This window comes from Aulonocara sp. 'chitande type north' Nkhata Bay, linkage group LG1, assembly GCF_057382095.1.
Source record: "Aulonocara sp. 'chitande type north' Nkhata Bay isolate Kocher_YH1m ecotype deep benthic linkage group LG1, A_spYH_male_GT1.1, whole genome shotgun sequence".
Taxonomy (NCBI): Eukaryota; Metazoa; Chordata; class Actinopteri; order Cichliformes; family Cichlidae; genus Aulonocara; species Aulonocara sp. 'chitande type north' Nkhata Bay.
Genome location: NC_141344.1, coordinates 26696027 through 26713121, shown reverse-complemented (window position 1 = coordinate 26713121; position 17095 = coordinate 26696027). Strand labels below are relative to the sequence as shown.

The following is a 17095-nucleotide window of genomic DNA, read 5'->3' as shown; positions in this document are numbered from 1 at the left end:
CCAGTAGTTGTGAATGTGAGCGTGAAGCCCTGTGACAGACTGGCGATATGTTAAGCATGTACTGTGCCTCTCACCCTATCCTAATAAGGATTGGCAGAAGAAAACAAATGGATGGATATATTTCCAAGCATTTAAAAAAAAAAAAAAAAAAAAAAAGGGGTTCATTGACCCACGTTCAGGCTTTTATTTTTTGCACACTGAACTCTGTGGAAATGTTTAAACAAGCTTATCTCTAGAACTATTAAAGATAATGCATGAAATTTTTTACTGATCTTTTTACCATTAAAATTAATCAGCATTTGTACTTTTGGAATGGAGATTAAACCATGTTTGACTAGTTAAAATATGAAAAAAGGGGCAGCACTCCTGCAAAGTTTCATATTTGACCACACACAAATTAAAAGCTTCAAATTGCACAAGGCAGATAGTCACAATTTTGGAATAGTATGTAGTTGAATCTCACAATACTACAAAATCAAGCATGCTTTAAATTCTCACATAAAAGAAGAAAATGGCATTTTCATTCAATTTTCATGCAGCATACAGCAAGCTGTACACTCATAAAAATTAGTCATTGGATGAACTCAATTTGATTGATGGCAGGTTTTCCACGTAATACATTTATTTTGGTTCAACCAAATCTACATACATCATGACAATTTAATTAAATTGAGTCAGTAGAACACAATTTCTTAAACACATTTAAAAGGAAAAAAATTACATTAATAAGATGTGAAAGGTTTTGGTTGGTTCAACTCAATACAATGTCATTCATTTGAGCTAGATTTTCTTTCGAATTGAAATGATTATTTCAAGTTCAACTAAATCATAATTTTAATTACCAGAAAACTAATTTAATTATTAAAATAATGACAAAATAAATTTGTTTTTTCAACTCAGTTTTATTCACTTGAATTAAAAGCAGAAACAGAATATTTTGTGAATAAACATACATTTCACATGGTCAAATTAACCTTAACAAAATCAAAGTGCTCACAAAAAAGTGCCTTACATTTGAAATGAATATCAAATCTGAAAAGCACACACCTTTGTATTACTAGGCAAGACTGAAAACAAACTGGAATTTGTAAAATCCAATTTCACGTAAGAATCATTGTATATATATTTATAGTGACACTTGCAGGTAGGTTTTCAGCAAATTCACAATGATAACCTACTAAACATTGCAATTCAAGTTACAACCATTAAACTTTTTTTGAGCTAAATTCCCACAGTCCTTTTATCCATCTATAGTAGTATAGATTAAAGGTTACATCACTCACAACAGAACAGCAGACAAAAATAGACAACTTCTATTTTTCAAAAAAAAAGGGAAAAAAAAGGTCACAGTTTGAACAAAAGAGATAAAAAGGCCAAAATCAAATTTTGTGCTGGGTCTTGTTTGCCTAAGCAAACATCTTCAATTTCATTTGTTGCATTTGTACTGAGCCTTTGTCCATCCAGATTCATTAAAATCTTCTGACAAAACTCGAAAGTGTACTTGAGGTCATTTGGATAGCTCAGATCAAGTGCATAAATCAGTCCAAAGAGAACGATGAATGCCATGATGACACTACCGAGGTTGTTCATAACTGTAGTACCTTCAATGACAACTGCAACATCCTCTGGCTCCTGAACGCCTTCTCTTCTGATGGTGTAAATACCCATGACAGTTGCTGCAGTGGATCTCAACCATTCATCCTCAGTGGAGGTCTGAAAAACAGGATGTTTCAGGTTTAAGGGCTCTGTCACTTGGAAGGGGAAATATTATGCAAAACTCAGCTTTGTATCCTTTTGTGCTGAAACATAGGTCTCTACCGCCTCTATAAACACTCCAAACATGAATAAAACCCGTCAATCTGTTTCCTATCAATATTTTGGGTTTAGGTATTATGTACCTCCCTTTGGGAGGGGCTTGAAATAGAGGAGCAGCTCCTCAAGTGTCTATAGGTGTAGGTGTGTGTGTGTGTGTGGGCTGGGTCACTTTCCCTTATTTCATGACAATTGGGGACCTTTTGAAACAGCTTGTTTTAGGCACATTATTCCGGAAACCAGAAGATCGCTGTAACGCCAGTGACACTAGTCAGTGTCTCGATGCAGTCTGCTGGGTTCCTTATATAGAAGACTTTTTACTAATTGACATAATTAACTGAACTTCATTGGAGTGTTTACTTTATGAAGTGCCTTGAGATGACTGTTGTTGTGATATACCGCTATATAAATAAACTGAATTTAAACACTGACAGAAAGTGGATGAATGTTGAGGCAGTTGATACTTTCATGGCAGCCCCAAAAAAATGAACAATTGAATTTTTACTGAATCTGTCCCCTTAAAAGGTGCTCTCCAGTACAAGTTTCAACAATGACTATTAAGAATAATACATATTTCACAATTATATTGTCTTATTTGAATATATGAGCATTTTGTGTGCGATGAACCTAACTCAAATTGAAGCTAGAAAATAAAGTGTGATAAGCGTACCAGATACTCCTTGAACAGTAGGTCTGGATCTTCATTAAAGTAGATCACCAGGCTTTTAAGAGTATGCTCCCTCTTTATGTCGATGTCATCACACTAATGCAAGGGTGGACAAAAAAAAGGTGAAAAAAATGTAATTGATTGATTGCATTTAATTGATGGGTTTATCATTAGTACTGACCAAACTACTGATTGCCATGATATCCTTGATCTTTTGGCCCTTTGCTCCCCTCAAAAATTTGCATCAGCTTGTCTGTTAAATTGTCCAGCTGAGCCAAGAACTTCGCCTGCAGGGGTTTTGTAGTGATCTGCAGGAACTCTGCATTCACCTGGAAATAAAACATACATAAATATAGTAAACTAGAAGTTTAAATACAGACTGCTGAATCAACACACTGAAAGTTGCTAAACATTTGAACCATCAGTGAAGTTTGTCAAGACCTAAACTGTTTGTAGCTGAGTTTAGGAATATAGCGCCACCTGTTGCTTTGGCATGTTCCTAGCAGCGTTTTCCTTCATTTTTGCGTTTACCTGTGGACGGGATTATTTTTTAAAACGATAACGGAAAATCTCCGTTTTCAAAAATACCTGTGTAAGTGTGGACGTAGCCGAAATCTTTTATAATAATAAATAGGTTTGAACGTCACAGGAGTGCGCATTGTGCTGCCTGCAGTTACTCTTCCGGCCACATGGTTCGCTTTTGGTAGCACCCTCAGTAAACTATGTAGTGCTTTTAAAGACACCTCAAAATGATACTTTCTACTAGAAAATGGCATTATATAATAATAAACACAGAATACCACATTATTAGATTATAAAAAAGAAAACAGTAAGAAAGAAGTTAGCTATAGGACATCATCTTTCATTGAGCACAATGGCTAGCTGCTAATAAGCTAGCACACGCTCCGAGTACTTAAAAGTTGGCAGCTACACAATTTCTCCTCTAAAACAAGGCACTTTTGAAAAGACCTGGCTATATTGTCAAAAAAAATAGTATTCAAGCAGAGAAGAGAATGGTAGCACCACCAAAAGTTCAAAAAACAACTGTTACAAGCTTCTATGATAAATAGCATTGCCATAGATTTAGCTGATAAAGAAATACACAATTGGATATATGAAAAAATAATATGTTACCTTACCTGAAGGTGTAGTTTTATCCAAAAAGTACAGAGAGGCCAAGAGCAGCTGCATTCATTTAGGTGATCCTGAAAGAGCGCAAAATTTTCAAAGAAGGCGGACCGTTGTGTAACTCAATAACTTTGTGTTCTTGTAACAAAGACTGCTTTGAGAGAAAATAATTTAGGTTCACCACACGAATAATAATTGCAGTAACGCTGGAGTGCTACATTTGCGTTGAGTGAGATTAAAAAAAATGTTTACGCTTAAAGCGGGGCTTGAATTTGTTTCTTTGAGTTTACAAATACTTAAGTGCAAAAATGTACAGTGGGGCAAAAAAGTATTTAGTCAGCCACCGATTGTGCAAGTTCCCCCACCTAAAATGATGACAGAGGTCAGTAATTTGCACCAGAGGTACACTTCAACTGTGAGAGACAGAATGTGAAAAAAAAAATCCATGAATCCACATGGTAGGATTTGTAAAGAATTTATTCGTAAATCAGGGTGGAAAATAAGTATTTGGTCAATAACAAAAATACAACTCAATACTTTGTAACATAACCTTTGTTGGCAATAACAGAGGTCAAACGTTTACTATAGGTCTTTACCAGGTTTGCACACACAGTAGCTGGTATTTTGGCCCATTCCTCCATGCAGATCTTCTCGAGAGCAGTGATGTTTTGGGGCTGTCGCCGAGCAACACGGACTTTCAACTCCCGCCACAGATTTTCTATGGGGTTGAGGTCTGGAGACTGGCTAGGCCACTCCAGGACTTTCAAATGCTTCTTACGGAGCCACTCCTTTGTTGCCCGGGCGGTGTGTTTTGGATCATTGTCATGTTGGAAGACCCAGCCTCGTTTCATCTTCAAAGTTCTCACTGATGGAAGGAGGTTTTGGCTCAAAATCTCACGATACATGGCCCCATTCATTCTGTCCTTAACACGGATCAGTCGTCCTGTCCCCTTGGCAGAAAAACAGCCCCATAGCATGATGTTTCCACCCCCATGCTTCACAGTAGGTATGGTGTTCTTGGGATGCAACTCAGTATTCTTCTTCCTCCAAACACGACGAGTTGAGTTTATACCAAAAAGTTCTACTTTGGTTTCATCTGACCACATGACATTCTCCCAATCCTCTGCTGTATCATCCATGTGCTCTCTGGCAAACTTCAGACGGGCCTGGACATGCACTGGCTTCAGCAGCGGAACACGTCTGGCACTGCGGGATTTGATTCCCTGCCGTTGTAGTGTGTTACTGATGGTGACCTCTGTTACTTTGGTCCCAGCTCTCTGCAGGTCATTCACCAGGTCCCCCCGTGTGGTTCTGGGATCTTTGCTCACCGTTCTCATGATCATTTTGACCCCACGGGATGAGATCTTGCGTGGAGCCCCAGATCGAGGGAGATTATCAGTGGTCTTGTATGTCTTCCATTTTCTGATGATTGCTCCCACGGTTGATTTTTTCACACCAAGCTGCTTGCCTATTGTAGATTCACTCTTCCCAGTCTGGTGCAGGTCTACAATACTTTTCCTGGTGTCCTTCGAAAGCTCTTTGGTCTTGGCCATGGCGGAGTTTGGAGTCTGACTGTTTGAGGCTGTGGACAGGTGTCTTTTATACAGATGATGAGTTCAAACAGGTGCCATTCATACAGGTAACGAGTGGGGGACAGAAAAGCTTCTTACAGAAGACGTTACAGGTCTGTGAGAGCCAGAGATTTTCCATGTTTGAGGTGACCAAATACTTATTTTCCACCCCGATTTACGAATAAATTCTTTACAAATCCTACGATGTGAATTCATGGATTTTTTTTTCACATTCTGTCTCTCACAGTTGAAGTGTACCTCTGGTGCAAATTACTGACCTCTGTCATCATTTTAAGTGGGGGAACTTGCACAATCGGTGGCTGACTAAATACTTTTTTGCCCCACTGTACTCCTCCTACCCCCAGTGCCCCAACAAACTCATTCATTTTGTGTTCAGAATCAGCCTCTGCTGGTTTAGAATAATTTTAGGTTTATACAAAGAAAATCAAATTAATTTGGTAGTTTTTAATTACATTTATGAACAACTAACAAAATTTGTATGTGTTCTTTGAAAGAAGGACCTGAATCTGTTTTTTGAGTGTACCAAAAAGTACAAAAATCTTAAATTGTCTAATCAAAATGAAGTGCAATTATTCAGTTTCCCGAAGTTTCACTAATTACAACTCAGAAAAGTTAAATAAGTGCATATTTTTCATTTTCGAGACCCGTGTCGCTCCATTTTAGAGAGCTGCTGAATTACTTTTTCCTGAGCAGAGCATCTTGTTGTCAGGTTAGAAGGGACAGCAAAAAATGTGGAGTACTTGTGGAATTAAGAAAAAAGTAGGTTTTTTACTAACACTGTAGAAAACATACTTACCACATTATTGCTCTAACTGCATATTACAAAGATGATACTTCTCCAACTTTAGAATAAATACAGATTAAACACTCAACACAAAACTGATGCAACAGCAAAAACTTGACTAAAATATTCGTTCAATCAATTCATTTAGATCATGATTAAAATTACAATCATTTCCCTGAACAAAATACAACTAAAACTGATTCTTCACGCTTGCATTGACAAGGTCATGGCATGCACAGATATAAAGTCGCTTGTTTTGCTGTTGATTTGCAACTCAGAAGTTATAAAAAAGGCACAGTTTCTAACTTAGGCAAGGGTATGTTTGTTGCTATAAAAAGATGTTTATGCTTCTCTCCTTTTAAAGAAAAGCATTCAGTCACGTCAGGGACACATCTACAAATTCACAATAAACCTCTCACAAACACACCCACAAATGTCAGTGATGCTCATTGAGCCGAGGCTAATTAGACCTGCCAAACAAAATCAGCTGACAATCTGAACAGATTTCATTGATGAATATTAGATGTATTCATCTAATAGTACAAAGGATTAAGTTAAGGTGAGGTGGGGGGGGTAATAAATTAATGGTTGCATATATATATTTATAAATATTGAAATAAAATAAATTAAATCTCTTGTGGTCAGCCTCTATAGACCTAGTGGTCTTTGAAGGCATCATTAGCTGGTTTTATCAGAACATTGACCCTAAAACTAGTACCTGAGGGGCCTGACTGTAGTGGTGCAGACATGAGCATATGAGTCTTGGATGGATGAAATAAGACTTTGAAGTGGATTTTCTATTTGAAGGATTATACATCAGGGATTTTGATTCATACCCATTCTGTGTCCATGAGGCTGTGTGCTTGTGTGGGTGGAAAGAGTTAGCATTCACAATATGATTAATCTATTTATTTCTTCCTCAACTAAAACAATACAATTTAGATAATACGCAGAGAACTTGGCAGATGGTTCATTTGAATGGGTTAATGAAAAAAAAGAAAACAAATGAACAACTACAAAAACAAAAATCATCAATGGAAATATTGTTCTTGTCACGGTTTGCGGGGGCAAGCCGTGTGGAATATATATAGGACCAAAAGGCGGCAGCTCTGGTGCAGGTGAGTGTTTATTAACAACAAAAATGCAAACAACAAAGGCGCTAGGAACATGAAACTGAAACCTAAACTGGGTAAACTAACAACACAAACCAAGAATGACGGTGCAGGGAGGTCCGGGGAAATACATACAGGGAGACCGAGGGGAAACAACACAGACGAACCAGCAACAACTATGACAGAAGACACAACTTAAATACACTCAGAGAACACAGGGGGATTACATACAGGTGGGGACACAGCTGGGAGTAATTAACATGACGAGACTAGGGAGGCAAACTGAAAACACTCACATAAGACACAGACCTTCACAATAAAACAGGAACTTACACATGAAAGGACACAAACTAAGAAACGCGGACTAGATACAGGAACACACGGGCAGAACAGAGTAAACACTAACCAGAGGAAGAACAGAACCAAAATCGCGAAGAGAAAACACAAAACGCTGGGTCAAAAGGACCCAGGATCATGACAGTTCTAGTGAGAGAATTTCAGAGATTGAATCCTTTCAGGTTTCTTGTCCATAATAGTCGCAATCTTTTAAGCAGATAAGACTTCATGTCTTGTGATAGCAAAGTTGACTGAAATGCTGAGAAAGGTACATTTGTGATATGGTTTTAAAAGCACTAAAACCACTGTTTCACTTCCGTTGATTTTCTTTTGTTTTGATTATGCCTTAAATTGGAAGCATAAATAGCTTACAATAAAGATGATTATTTTAGTTTAGATGAAAATCTCATAACATAGTCATTTCTATTTCATATGGATTTTCCTAATCCTAGTGTAAGTTGCCATGACCTAGTTTAATATTGAAATTTACTGAATACCTTTTACTTGTTAATCCTTGAATATAATATAAGCACCCTTTCAGCCTCAGTGACCTATTTTAAGCAAAATTTGTTTTGTTTTGAAAAAAAAAAACCTCTCTAAGCCATGCCATCAAGAATATGAAGCATGTTAGAGAATCCACCACAATTTTAAAGTTTCATTACAAAACATAAATTGCAACGTGAAGAAGCACTTACACCCCCAATGTCAGGAAGAATTACAGTGTATATGGATCAGATATATTGAAAGCCTACGTGAAGAGTATCCCCCGTGCTTGAGGGAGATAGGTTTTCTATGCTGTAGCGGCAACACCTTAATTTCTCTGAATAATTTCCATAACAATGGGGTCTTTGTATAGTAGCACATTGTTTTCCTTTGCTCAAATAGTGGAGGGGTTATTGTTTCCAATATGTTAATGCTGTTATTTCCTAAAGGAATACTGTCTTTGAAGTAATCTCTTTGAGTGTGTTTGGTTCAAGTACCATTCTCCCGGGAGGAGGTTGAACTTTTAAAATGTAATTTTCCTCTTACCACCCTTGAACAGTCTTAGTATGGCAGTTCTAACCTTGAGCCGTCAAAACAGATAAAGCCTTGCAGATTGTATTCTGATTAGATTATCTACTTAATCTAAACACATGCATGTGGAACTCCGAGCAGCAGGAAATGCTTCTAGCAAGTTAAAGTAAATGCAATAATAACTGGATGCTAGTAGCTGTTGCCTTATTTTTGATGATACAAGCAAATATTAATTGACCACAGTTCTGCCCGCTAGCAATATATTTTTAGGCACTTTTTGGTCCAGTAAGTATTTGGTTGGGGATTTGAAGTAAGTCTTCAAATCCCTGGCCAGTCGAAACCCCCATGTTCAGTAGTGTCCAAGTAACTCCAGCATTATCAGTCTACAAGTAAGCATCAAATGTTATGTTAATTCACATAATGAGTGAGTGTCTCTGTGTCTTTGTAACAGCAAAACTTGATTAGATTTTACCTGGTTATGGGATTCTTCTGAAGGTTTGTATTTGGGATTTGTCAGAATGAAATGGCCGGTGTAGTTTAAATTACTGTGTTTAACACAACTTTTTTATAAAAAAAATTGAACAATTAAAAAAATAGGTTCAACTGGACGCAACATTTTCAGTGGGAGAAACGTTTCGTCACTCATCCAAGTGACTTCTTCAGTCTCCACTGACTGCAGGTTTCCCTAATCTTATAAACACTGAAAACGCTACATCTAGATGAACAGAATCGACTTTTGGAGATTTACTTACCTGGATGATTGAGAATGCATCAAGACATGATCAAGATTTCTTTTCCTTAAAGTAAAGTCATTGATTTCTCAAATAAAATAAGAACCAGCTTTGGGTTTCAGAGATTACTTCTTCACTTTTGTTGTCTTGTTGAAAAAGTCTTCTGTGAGCTCCAGGAGACAATTCATGCTTTTTATCTTTGATTAAGGTTTTTTGCTGTATAATTTCGGTACTTGCTGCTGATCTGCACCACTCAGCCATAAAAAGTTCACTAAAATCAGTGGTTTAATCTTAGACATAGCAGCTATTAGGACTAAAATTGTTGCCTGTAATGGTCATTTCTACCTGTGCTGCTTGATTTTAAGTAATGAAAATCATTTGATTTGATTTGTTTAGATATCTTAAAAGTACCCAGTGAAACTGAAGCATGTTCCTCCTTGTTATTTTAGTTTTTCAGTTTTTAAAAACAAATACAAATGTTTGAAGCATGAATGTAGTGTAAGGAAATGTTTGTATGCATTAAAAGAGCACTAAATAAGCACTGAATCACTGTGCAGTAAAGGTATCAGATTGTCTTTCTCTTTTAGTTGCTGTAATACGATGATCTTTGATTCCAGTCCATGAGCCTGAGAAGAAAACTCAAATTGCACACTCTAGTCACCATAAGAGACATATCTGAGGTAAATACTTTTTTTTTGCTACATTTAACATTAATAACAACACATTATAGTGTGTGAGTTAACTTTAGGTTATAATTTTAGAATTTATTCTGCTATTTATAGGCACACATTTTAAAATGATTACCCAAGACAGTGTGTAGCTTGTGCAACTGGAACTTGTTCTTTTATTGCATTTATGTAAAGTTAAAGAGTATAGTCACAGTCAGTTTTACCCTCTTGATTGAATATGTATTAAAGCAACTAAAAATAGTACTCAGTATGGCCCCTGGGTGCTTATAATGTACTGACAACATTGCTGCATACTCTTTATTGTGATGATCGAAGAGGATCTCTTCCCAGATCTGGACCAGGACTCCAGGAGTAACCTGGTGGGTTCGGATGGACCAAAACATAATGTCCCAGTGCTGTTATATTGGACGTAAGTCAGGCAATTGTTGTGGGCAGTTGATGGTATGAATTCCTTCATCCTCCAGGAACTGTTTATATTCTAAAGTTGTTCCCATCCATAACCAGACCAGCTTTACAATTTGGAGGGGATGAATCCTCTCTGGTGGTCGCATTTATTCAATCTTTTACCAGATTCACAGCTATAAACTTGAACATTTAGCCTACTTACAGAATAATCTGATCTTTACATGTAAGTGCAAAGGGATTATTAGTGACCTGTAGTAGAGCAATTAAATATGAAATGCTGCATAAATACATTTTGTTTCTGAAAAAAAGGATGATGCAAATGTTGCTGTGTTTAAGTAAGCTTAGGAGAATTTTTTTCCCCTTTTCTTAAATAATACAGTTGCAAAATCACCATTATTGTTGAAACTGTAAACAAAACAAAGCAGTTTTGATGTTGAATATTCACTTTGATGGGCTTAGATAAAAAAAAAACACATTTCCTGTTAAAAGAGAATACTGAAATGAATTAACTCAGTACCACTTAATTTAGGGCAGCATGGTGCGATGGTTAGCAAGAAGGTTCTGGGTTCAAATCCCTTATCTGACTAAAGCCTCTGTGGAGTTTGCTCTTGTTCTGCCCATGCATGGGTTCTCTCTGGGTACTCAGCTTCCTCCCACAGTCCAAAGACGTGCAGTCAAGGGTTAGATTAACTGGTGAACCAAAATTGCCTATAGGTGTGACTGTGAGTGGTCGTCTGCCACTCTGTGTTGGCAGCTGGGATAGGCTCCAGCACCCCTTTGTAAGCAGAAGACCTCTTAACAGTTTGAGAACAAGAGGGAACGCATATGAGACAAGAAAATAATTACAGCTATATGAGAGCTTATAATATATGACGTGTATGTATATTGTAACAGATTAAAACGGATGGAGAGTTTTATTAGAATATCACGAGTGGTTACATACTATAAAGACTCGATGGCTATTTGAACTAAACAATGTGGTTACAACAGGGGAAATAATTATTAGATCTCCTGGTGAATTTGTAAATTTGCTCAATTAAGAAATTAACAGTCTTTAATTTTTATTGTAGTTTACTTTTAATGAGATCAGGAGGATCTTTAACTGATTGATTGATTGGAATCAGAATTGAGGGCTGGGTTGTTGGGATCAAATGCTTATTTGATCAATTTATGCAAATCATGCAATCATGCACTTTTTAGTCAAATATGACAATGTTCTAGCTATAACTTTACCTTGATAAATATAATAGATCACTCAACTGTCGATATGCTTCAGTTTATGCATATAAAAAAAAGGAAAAGAAAAAAGAAAATCACATAATCTCTACTCTGGACACCTGATTGTTTTATAAATGATTTTCTTGATCACCTGATCTGAAACATATCTGGATATGGCCTCAAGCTACAAGAATTTACAGGCTTTTTTGCCTCCAAGTTACCCAGTGTATGGCATTGGACCCTCAGGCAGGGTTCTTGCTACTCCAAAGATAGGGTTGAAGACCTTAAGGTAATCAAGCCTCGGGGCTATATTCCAACTCTTGTATAGAGTTGGAATCAGAATATTCATCTGGCAAAACTACCATTCTGGTGACTAATTGGGTTTTTTAACCACTTAATTAATCTATTATAAGTGGTAAAAGAGAACCACCTGAAACAGAGCTACAAGAAACATTCTGTTAAACCATTTAACTGTTGTATTACTAAAAAACACCAACCACATATTTCAGGGCAATAGTAGTGCGTCTTTGTTCATTTTTGTCTCACTAAACAGTTGAAATTTGGCTGTGTGCATGGTTTTCTATCAATGACGCAAGATGAAAAATTAAGATCCTCTCAAGGTCAGTGAAAAAATAAAAAATCAAGATTTAAAGCAGTTAATATGTGTATCTTCATTACTGCATGTGCACTGTTTAAACAGCGGTTTATTTCTTTTAATAGTTTATTATTAATAGTAATATCCATTTCAGTCACTTTCCTGGAAAACTTACTTTATCCACCCTAATACTCAGCTGTCAGTCTAGCGTGCCAGTTTTTTGGCATATTGTAGCTATACTGAATATTCCTGCTTTGAAAAAAGGTACTAATACTTACAGAATTACTTAAATATCTTAAGAATACCTTCTTTAAAAATGAAGATTTCTGTCAGTTGGGCCTTTATTTCAGTGTTACCCAGAAATCGAAACCATCCCAGCTCATATTGACTCATTCATCTTTGAACCTTGAGGAAAGTAGATTCAGGTATTGGAGAAGAAAGTAAAAGATAAAAACACATTAGAGTTCGTAACTTAGGCTTTTGAGAGCTGAAAGATTGCATTTCATGCTTTGTAACTTTCATTACATACCACCCAGGGGGTGAGAAATCAATTTGTGAATCTAAACCATTTTTGGGGCCACTCAAATGTAAATATGTGAATTAAAATGATCTAAATTACTCTATGATTCATATGGACACTAAATCAATATGCTATTACTAGCATTAATTAAGTCATTAACGAATAAATATATGTTTGAACTTTTAATGTTTATAAAGAAGTTCCTTACAAGTTCCTTATAAGTTCCTTATAAAGAAGTTCCTTAAATTTAATCAGAATCAGAATCGTGTTTATTGGCCAAGTATATGTGCAGACACATACAAGGAATTTGGTTCCGGTAGATGGTGGCTCTCAAGCACAGCAATGTAAATCACACACACGTGTCTATATATACGTTACACATACATACACATACATACACAACGCTGTGTAAACCAACTATAAATAACTAATCTAAACTTGTATACATAAAATACAGAAATGAAATGAGGTGGAATGAATACTACAGAATGTACATAAGGTGCAGCTGCAGTCTGGCAGTGGGAGCAGTGTGACAGGTCAACTGTTTAGAAGGGAGATGTCGAGGGGAAAGAAACTGTTCCTATGTCGGGTGGTCCTGGTCTGCAGGCTTCTGTACCGTCTGCCAGAGGGCAGCAGATCAAAAAGTCTGTGACCAGGGTGTGAGGGGTCTGCGATGATTTTCCCTGCCCATTTCCCGGTTCTTGAGAGGTACAGATCCTGGATGGAGGGCAGGGGGGCGCCGATGATCCTTTCTGCTGCCCGTACAGTCCGCTGCAGTCTGCTCCTGTCCTGTTTAGTGGCTGCACCATACCAGACTGTGATGGAGGAGCACAGGACAGACTCAATGACCGCAGTATAGAACTGGATCAGCAGCTCCTGTGGGAGACTGTACTTCCCCAGTTGTCTCAGGAAGTACATCCTCTGCTGAGTCTTTTTGAGGATGGAGTTGATGTTGGTCTCCCACTTCAGGTCCTGGGAGATGGTTGTACCCAGGAACTTGAAGGTCTTCACAGTTGTCACAGGGCTGTCTGATATGGTGAGGGGGAGCAGAGTTGAGGGATGTCTCCTGAAGTCCACTGTCATCTCTACAGTTTTAAGAGTGTTCAGCTCCAGATTGTGCTGACTGCACCAGAGTACCAGCCGCTCAACTTCCTGCCGGTATGCAGACTCATCACCATCCTGAATCAGGCCAATGACAGTGGTGTCATCTGCAAACTTTAGGAGTTTAACAGCCGAGTTCTTGGAGGTGCAGTCGTTAGTGTAGAGGGAGAACAGTAGTGGTGAGAGGACACATCCTTGAGGGGCACCAATACTGAGGGACCGAGTTTCAGAGGTGATCTCCCCCAGCCTCACTTGTTGCTTTCTATCTGTCAGGAAGCTGGTGATCCATTGACAGGTAGCTGGTGACACGCTGAGCTGGGAGAGTTTGGAGGAGAGAAGTTCAGGCACAATGGTGTTAAAAGCCGAACTAAAGTCCACAAACAGGACCCTGGCATAAGTTCCCGGGTGGTCGAGGTGTTGCAGGATGTAATGCAGCCCCATGTTTACTGCATCATCCACCGACCTGTTTGTCCGGTAGACAAACTGCAGAGGGTCCAGCTGGTGGCCTGTAATGTCTTTCAGATGGGCTAACACCAGTCGTTCGAAGGATTTCATGACCACAGACGTCAAGGCGACAGGTCTGTAGTCATTCAGTCCTGTGATGGTGGGTTTCTTGGGAACAGGGATGATGGTGGAGCGTTTGAAGCAAGAGGGAACGTCACACAGCTCCAGGGATCTGTTGAAGATGTGAGTAAAGATGGGAGCCAGCTGTTCAGCACAGGTTTTGAGGCAGGAGGGTGTCTAGTTCTAATTGTCTAGTTTCTAGCATCCATTGTTTTAACTCTCTAGCTATGCAAGAAATACTTTAACTACATATGAAAGAGGACATGGGAATTATCATCTGGGTCTATATTTAAAAAGTACTGAAAACTAGACTATACCACGTCTGGAGAACTTGCGGTGGGAGTGTTGCTACCAGCAGACTCGGCCTGTAGCTTGTGCAGCTAAAATGTTGGTGGTAAAGACTAACAAAATTGAAGAGAGATGGCCTATAGCATAGCTACTTTAATCAGCCACATGTGTACTGTACCTGAGATGGTCTGCATTTGTGTAGCACTTTACTTAGTCCCTAAGGACCCCAAAGCGCTTTACACTACAGGCAGACATTCACACATTCACACACTGGTGATGGCAAGCTACACTGTAGCCACAGCTGCCCTGGGGCGCACTGACAGAGGCGAGGCTGCCGGACACTGGTGCCACCGGGCCCACTAACCACCACCAGTAGGCAAACATGGAGTTAGTATCTTGCCCAAGGATATTTGGCAACTGCAGCAACTCTATACGTTACCTACTTTCTCCATCCATCCATCTATCCATTCGCTTCCGGTTATCCGTGTAAGGGTAACAGAGGAGGTTGGGGGCAGCTAGCTAACACAGAGAGACGGACAACCATTCGCACTCACATTCACAGCTATGGGCAATTTAGATTCACCAATAAAGTATCCCCATTGACTGCATGTCTTTGGACTGTGGGAGTTCCTGGAGAGAATCTGCACAGACACAGTTAGAATCTGCAAACTCCACATATAAAGGCCGAATAGTGGACCTTCTTGATAATTCTTTTTTCCAATAATTAGGATAATACTCTTTCTTATCTCTTTCTTTCTTTTTTCCCTACTGCAAGTTTGTTATTTAGCTTGGTAAATAGTTGAGTTACTGCAGAGTATGACTGGGATTGGTTGGTAAGCACTGGATTGGAATTGTTTTGTAAAAAAAAAAAAAAGAAGGAAAAGAAACATAAACTGGCTGGGAAAAATAGTAACTAAAACCAACAAATCTATATCAGTGCAGGAAAAAGAAAGTGAACTTAATAAGCATTAAAAAAATCATCAAAGGAGAAGCAACAACACACTGTTGTATTTTAGCCTGAAAGCACTCAAAGGTCAATGTAGCTATTTATATTTTCTTATTACGAAACACAGAGGTTACCAGAAATACAATCTCCTATTATAAAAAAGTGCTTATTCAACCTACACTTGAACCTCTTGGACATTCTTTTTTATAAAATGCAATTTTGCACTAAAGCGCCAAACAAGAGACTTGATCCCATTTTTCAACTGCGACAGCTTGTGAATATGACGTATTTAAATATTCCAACATATCAACCAGTGATTAGATAAATTGTTATTTGAAGCAGATATTACATACCTCACCACAAGCTTATAAACAGTAGCAAACACATGGGGACATTTGGTATGCATGGACTGTGGCATCCTTCTGACTCTCTTAGCATTTAAATATATTGTTTGCTTTGGGTTTAATAGTTAAATTTTTACGAAAATATTATTATCCCTTGTTTCTGAAATCGAACCTCAGCATTTGGCCATAGCGTAGCTGATGTTTGTATTTCTAATCTATGATAAATATTTATCAGGTTTTCAGTGTAAGTCTATATTGTGTTTTTTTCATTATGTCACAAATTCATATCACTTCATATTTTTTGCCAGAAGAATCTTACAAAAAAAGTCTATCTACTGTCAGAGGCTATAAGAAGATTTCTGTGATGTAAATTCTGAATCCTGACTGGAACACATCAAATAAATAATTTGATAAGTTATCTGTTTCACAACTATACTTTCAGAAAAACTTTTAAATAAAAGAAGTGATAGCTTTTTAAGTATTATTTTAATTACTCACACCATAAGATGACTGTAATATCTGATCATATTTAAGATAGAAGCATTAATGAATGGTAGGACTTCCTTGAGAAGCTGTAGGAATGGTGTCTAATAGAGATGTTGATGGTTCAGAGGAAATAATTATTGAAGTTAACTCAGAGTCTAAATAAATACCAGTCATATTGAAAATTGCTGTACACAATGATACATCTGTGGGATGGTTATATATTTCTTCTCTAATGGTTCAACATTTATTTGTGAAGTTATTACTAGTTAAATTTGAAATAATGGTTGGCCCAAGAGATGTCTGATTCTTTGTCAGCCTGGCTGTAGTTCTTAAAAAAAGGGTGAAGTTGTTCTTATTTTTTTCAATCAGTAATGGATAGTACGATGTTCTTATTTTATAGAGGGCTTTTTAGAAGCTTTTTAGAATATCAAACTCTTTTTCCAAACTAAATGAAGATTTTCTAAATTAGTGAGATGCCATTTCTCCAGGTTAACAGTTTCATCTGCACTTGTGAGTTATGCCAGGCAGTCAAGCACTTCTGATCTGAGGCCCCTTTTTTCAGAGGAGACAGAGTATTCAGGGTTGAACAAGGTGAGTAAAACTATTAATATGAAGGTCCTGGACTTGATTACACTATCTGGCCGAAGCCTTTCTGTGTAGCGTTTGCATAGTCTCTGTGTCTGTATGGGTTTTCTCCAGGTACCTGGTTGTTTATTGGTGACCTTTAATTGCTTATAGGTATGAATGTGAGTGCGGACGGTTG

The 17095-nt window shown here is 37.8% G+C and overlaps 2 protein-coding genes across 5 annotated transcripts in view; one reads left to right on the top strand and one right to left on the bottom strand.

The window, feature by feature from the left end:
• Positions 1–17095, top strand: part of pcdh9 (protocadherin 9) — a 205268-nt gene that overhangs the window by 67606 nt on the left and 120567 nt on the right. The window lies entirely within an intron of this gene.
• Positions 912–3802, bottom strand: LOC147339194 (uncharacterized). Its single transcript, XM_086290461.1, has 4 exons — positions 3619–3802; positions 2661–2808; positions 2483–2575; positions 912–1713 (listed from the first exon to the last, which is right to left on the bottom strand). The coding sequence occupies exons 2-4, from the start codon at positions 2676–2678 to the stop codon at positions 1345–1347; spliced, it is 480 nt and encodes a 159-aa protein (XP_086146587.1). The 5' UTR covers positions 2679–2808; positions 3619–3802; the 3' UTR covers positions 912–1344.

Excerpts from the sequence above, each read along its gene's own strand:
- LOC147339194 (XM_086290461.1), bottom strand. Across the intron at positions 1,714-2,482 it reads TACTGTTCAAGGAGTATCTG|ACCTCCACTGAGGATGAATG; the intron begins GTACGCTTATCA and ends CCTGTTTTTCAG.